The 6,000-nt window shown below is 39.6% G+C and overlaps 1 protein-coding gene across 2 annotated transcripts in view; it reads right to left on the bottom strand.

Annotated features, from left to right (window-relative positions):
• Nucleotides 1–302: 302 nt before the first annotated feature.
• LOC124161835 (zinc finger protein ztf-16) overlaps nucleotides 303–6,000 on the bottom strand; it is a 37,337-nt gene continuing 31,639 nt past the window's right edge. For both annotated transcript variants that reach the window (XM_046538041.1, XM_046538042.1), the window contains exons 4-5: nucleotides 3,408–3,704; nucleotides 303–2,319 (exon numbers count right to left, since the gene is read on the bottom strand). In XM_046538041.1, coding sequence (XP_046393997.1) covers nucleotides 1,411–2,319; nucleotides 3,408–3,704 — 1,206 coding nt within the window. In that variant the 3' untranslated portion in view covers nucleotides 303–1,410. The remainder of the gene's footprint in view (nucleotides 2,320–3,407; nucleotides 3,705–6,000) is intronic.

Here is a 6,000-nt window from a genome sequence, read left to right as displayed (position 1 = left end):
TAAAGTTATGATTGATTAACAGTTTTTTTCCCGCCGTTTTCTGCAATGCTAGAGCAGACGTCTAAGTGAACTTGAAACACTCCTTGTTTGCAAGTAAATAAAACAATTCCATTTTACGAAGGGAATTGTAATGGAAATAATAAGCCCAGAGTAGCCTTGCATTAAAATGCAATTATCCTGGTGCTTTTGAGTCCAATTTTGTTTTTTTATTAAGATTGTGGAAAACGTCAAAAAAGTGTGAACTCGGTGCACGGATAATTTGCAATTGGGATAAACTGCAGCCGGATAATCGGGAGTCTGCCATAATTTGAAAATGGGGGAGACCATCAAAACAAGTGAAAAGTAAAATTATGACAAAGAGTCGAAATCAAAATGTGGGATATTTTTTCAAATGCCCAACCTCCCCTAGCCATATAATCCTTAATCTGTGGAGTAAACAGGATGAGTTTGTTCTGATATCTAATTTCAAAACTGGGCAAAATAAAATAAAAATCTCAATCATAAAGGAGAATATTGCATTGGAGTGAGTTAGTGAATAAATACGCCGGCAATCTCAAGCAGTTCCAATGTCACATCATGCCACTGATATCCAAAAAAACACAATTTTTTAAGGCTATCAGTAAATTACAATTAAAAGAGAGAGATGAATTCTTATTTCACAGTATTGCTATGTGTGATGAGAATAAAGCCAGCAGCAATAAGTACAATATCATGGGCACACATTATCACCAGGAAATAGGGCATTGAGCATATTTAGTATGCCAAAAATGTCAGATATAATTACTTTTCAATTGACAATTGAGTTCTGACATAATCTGCATTCCCCCACTACATATGGTGAGCTCTCTCTCTAATGAATTACGAAAATAAACATGCTCACATCACCATTTGAAACAATACACTTCAAATGCATAGGCCTCCAAAATACATTAGATATTTCCATTAAAATTCAGGGTCAAAATTTAATTTCTATTGCATCCTTTTATATATATTTCATGATATATTTTTAGAAGACTATGCTGACTCTCATAGATTATATTATGCACACACACAGTCATTTGGTTACCACAGCTGTTAGCCTTGTGATATAATTCATGGCCACATAATTTGGGCAATGTAAGAAGAATAACGAATGCTGGAAAATTGACAAATTTTCATGATGAATGCCAAAGTATAAATAAAAATATTCAACTTCTATAACAATGCCCATAGATTTGCCTTAATCAACATGATTGAGGCAAATATTTCTATCTCCATAGCCACCCAATAATTTAAAGATTTTCAGCTATAAATAAATATTGCATCATTTGACAATCCACAATGACAGACAAATTTAAGGAAAATAATACCTTTTATCCCAGCCACAATACCAACCTTTAAAACAAACAACTTGATCTTCAGGCGGCAATGCTATTGATGGGTCTTGCTCAGGAGATGCGAGTTAAAGTCGTAAACATCGGAACACCTCTCCCCGCAGATGTTACACTTCCATGGGTTGTTCTCTGAATGACAACCCTTGTGTAGGAAGTAAAGAGTTCGATCGGGGAAGACTATTCCGCAGAACAGACAGCGCAAGGCCCTGTGAGTCGCAGGACTTGAACAGTGGGCAGCGGCTGGCATGACAGGCAACGGCGGAGACGCAGTCCCAGAAGGAGGTGGTGGGCACTGGGCCATGCGGCTAGATGTGCCATGGCATGGGCTTGGAGACGGCTCCGTTTCTGTTGATGTGATAGCTCCATTGGCGTGGTTGTCAGGCACTGCGGCCGACCGACCATGATGCCGTCGGTTCAGCGGCAATGCCCTCACCTCCTCCCGGAGGAGCGACTCGAGAGGGGATAACTCGGGTGTGGGACCACAAGGCCTGGTCGCAGGCGGGGGACGAGAGGGCAAGGGAGGCGCTTGTGGGAGGGGGAAGCGAGACAAGGAGGACCTGGGACCGGACACAACAGGGACATCAGCACTGTTACCAGAGCCAGTGGCATTGCTGGCTTCAGAGGTGGGTGGAGGAGGGTGCTCAGATGCATCCATCGGTTCACCTTTGATGCCGGGAATGTTTTCCGTGCGGCTTGTGGCAGCCGTCCCATCGTGGCTGCTAGAAGGCGTGTTCGAGTTGGAATCAGATGAGGCTGGGGAGGCGGATGGGCAGCAGCCATTGGGGACGGGGTGTTCAGGGGATGGGGGCTGGCCTCCACCAGACCCACCCCCTGCACCGCCTCGATGGCTCGAGTCTGCCGTTGAGGGAGCAGCTGGGGAGAGGTTGTACGGCACACGGGAGAAGTCGGCTGGGCCATCGGACATGCCACCAACATCTTGTCCGCACTGGAGGAAATATATAGCTATGATGTTTCTCACTCCACAAATTTGAACCAAAAGAATTTGAGCATTGCTGACCCCCATAGTGCTTTAATACATAATTTCTCTGATGCCTGAGTATTTTTTTTTATCGATTAGTATTACTGACAGATATTAAGACATGCAGAAATATCAAAGAAATAAACTTAATATCAATTCTTCTTTGTTTTAAAGTACTGTAGTCATTGCGACCATTTAGGTCACAATCCATGGCTAAAAAAATCTGTCTTTCTCACCTGCGGCATCACAAATCCACTGGGATTTAGATGCTCTGTCACCTGTCTACGTGACAAGCATGATATGGCCGGAACTTTAATTGCCATTCATTATCACCAGTGTGGTAGTCAACATGTTTAAGTTCTCATTGCTAGGTATTTCATTTGTAGTTTGAAAGATGACCAAGCATAACTATATTATTTGTGTAATGACAAAAAATTATCTATATTGGTAAAAAAATTGAATATTAACTGCAAATAATAAATCCTTAATGTATAAGTAGATCAATGTAAACTTCAAGATTTAGCTTCACCTAGGGCAACATTAATCGCATTGTTATCATTCAGGTTCTGATTTCAGGACAAACAAGTGAATTAGCATAAAAAATATGTTTGAATAGGTTTTACACTAGGTTAGCAGCCCTTACCAACTTTCTCCAACAAGTACATAGATACCTCTCAAAATGCAACCTTAGAGGAATTGAGCAGACCATTCACAAAAAAATAATGGGAACACAGTACAAAATATGAGAGAAATATCCCCATTAACACTTTCCAAAGTGCAGGAAAATAAAAAAATTGAAAAAATACAACACAAATTGTAAAAATCCCACAAGAATGAGATTATGTCCCAAAACTTAGTGAGCAGTCACTGCTAGTAAATTTGAGAGCCTATGCAACTGATTGTGGGTGACATTTCCATTTTCAGCAATAGAGACAAAACACCATTGCTTGAAAATCTCCCAATCTTTCAAATTTTATGAAATGTATACTAAAAAGACATGAGCGGTCAGCTTGAAAAAAACGTTTCGGCGGCACAAGAAAAAAATCACAACTCACCCCATCCGTAGATATCTCCACATGAGGAGCAAGGAAGTGTGGAGGCACCACCAAGTGCATGGGATGGGTTGGAGACTGAGACTCCCCGTCGCATCCTCCGCTGGCCCCGGGGGAATCCCCACCCCCAGTGCCAGAATCGTCTCCAGGCGGTGAGCTGCATCCTCCACCCTGTGGCCCTCCATCGAGGTCAATGCCGTGGCGATGGAAGAAATGCACTCGGAGGCCCTTCATTGAGGCGGCACGGTGAGCACACAGGGGGCAAGATTTCACTGCATCACTCTGGCCCACGTGCTCATTCTAAAAGGATAAGCAGCAAGACAATCAAACTGAGTTTCCCAAGAAATTATTGAAAAAATCATTATAAGCACCAGCATTTTAAATGGTTACGTTTCGTTAAAAGTTATAATTAAAAGTATAGTTACCTTTGGTGAACATAATACAGTAAAACCTCTTTACATCGTAATGGAGGAGACCAAAAATTTGGGCAATTTGATGTACGGAGGTTCACTATAGAGAGGTTTCAGTGATAGGCACCTTTTTTTCATATCCTTCGGAAATGAAAGGCACTATGTACTGTCTTTTAAACCATTATATGTATTTCCATAACTACCATATAATAAGCTTCCCATACTTTAAAAAATTATCATTTAAAGTTACAAAAAGTTGTTGTGCAACATAATAAAGTTTCCACTCATTTAATGTCTTCTCCCAAAAAATGAAGCAAAACTGGAGTAAGAAAACAGCAAAAAATTGGAAGGTATTATTAGTTATGATAAGCAATTAGAGGATGGTATTTTAAGAAAACTACAGTATGAATTAACTAAAAACATTTCTAATAGAAATGTTATCGCCGATAGATGTCAATATTAATACATAACTCCATTTATAATGCATAGCTCAGAAGTCTTCATGTGTATTTTCAACTACATTCTGTAAAAGTTAGGCATACTTGCCTGTGTACATGAAAAATCATTGCCCAAGTGAAATTTCAGCCAAATGAGCTGTTAAGAAGCCTCCTGTGAATACATTTTGGCTTCCAAGGTCTTCCAAAAAAGATAATCTTATAGAACCTTATTTCTAGTATTCATATAATTCAATGGCAATTCAACATGATGGCAACAGCAGCATGCGTTGTCCTATTCCGCAGGCTAACCCCACCTCTTCAGGACAAATGGAGCCGGGGGAAAGTTGCTTACGTGGTACACTAATCAAAACCAACTCACCTCGTTTCTGCATGGGTTTAAAAGAAATACAGTTGGACCTAAAATAATTATTAGCTTAACTCTGTACAGGCAGTCCTCGACTTTAGTACAATTCACACTTTTGTATGTTCCTAATTGACGTCTTTCACTTGACTTTCATACACAATTTGGACTTTCAAACATTTGTCAGTAAGTAATTTTCCAAACTTCCTGCATTGTTCATTGCGCATCACAACATTCAACTGTTTCATATGGCAGTATATGCAGACAATACAAACGTGTAATGTCAAGAGCAGTGTTGACTTTAATCAAGGTGACATTGTGTTTTTCTGTTTTAGTGCTATTGAATTCATGAACAACATTTACACCTTCAGCGCAATGATATAGCACACAATATCATCCAAATTCTGTATGTCTTTTTGAATAACATGCGAAAGATATGCGATTCCAAGATACTCTGTGACGAGATGTCATCAGCTGAGGAATTTTAATGTTAAACTTTAAAAGTATCAAGAGTGAGGGTTCAACAATTGCATTTTGTTTTGCTTTTTGAAATTTCTTCCTATTTAAAGTGGACATTATAATTGTAATGTCAACTTAACAACCGAAAAGAAGTTTCACTCAGTACCAAATGGAATACTGTTTTTTTTATTTTCATTTACATTGTCTGCCATTTTAAAAAGAAATTACATAATGTGAGGAATTTTAAGCATCAGTTAGCAAAAATAAAATTGTGTAAAATATAAGGTTTTATTATGCATACATATTTTGCTCGTTTGGAACATAACCCCGAATTAGTATGGAACTCAATGGTTCGATTTTAGTACGTTTTCAGGAGCGCATTGTGTGCAGAAGTTGGGGACCGCCTGTGTAATGCGAAAAGCTTTTATCTTCAACAGAAATGGAGTTGATACGAAAATTTGTCAGTGCCACCAGAGTTTGGCAATTTCATTGGTGTTATGCTGTCTGAGTCAACCACCAAGGAATTCCTGATGGATATTTGTATTTTTCCACGCTCACCTATTTAACTGTGAATTTGCAGTGATTGCATTATGAGCAATTAATCTATATTCATTCAAAGTAATTCAGTCATCAAAACTTTGTTGTCATTCTCTTTTGACATAAAATAGCAGCAGATATATTTCGTATGGTATGGTATGGTATTTGAAGGAGGCGACCGATATGTGAGGTTATTTGCGCCATGAGGGTAGGGTATGGAAGGAAGGGTGGAGAGAAACCCAGCATCGGCATTAGCCTGCTCTTAACAAAAGGCGCCAATGGGACCACGGTTTAACGTCCCATCCGACAGACGGAGTGTTGCACTTGAAATGTACTCCCACTTAACACTCAAGCAGGGATCGGGCAGTCTCTGAAAATTCTCTGCCACTGCC

Source organism: Ischnura elegans, chromosome 7 (genome assembly GCF_921293095.1).
Source record: "Ischnura elegans chromosome 7, ioIscEleg1.1, whole genome shotgun sequence".
NCBI lineage: Eukaryota > Metazoa > Arthropoda > Insecta > Odonata > Coenagrionidae > Ischnura > Ischnura elegans.
This window is presented reverse-complemented; position numbering and strand designations above follow the sequence as displayed.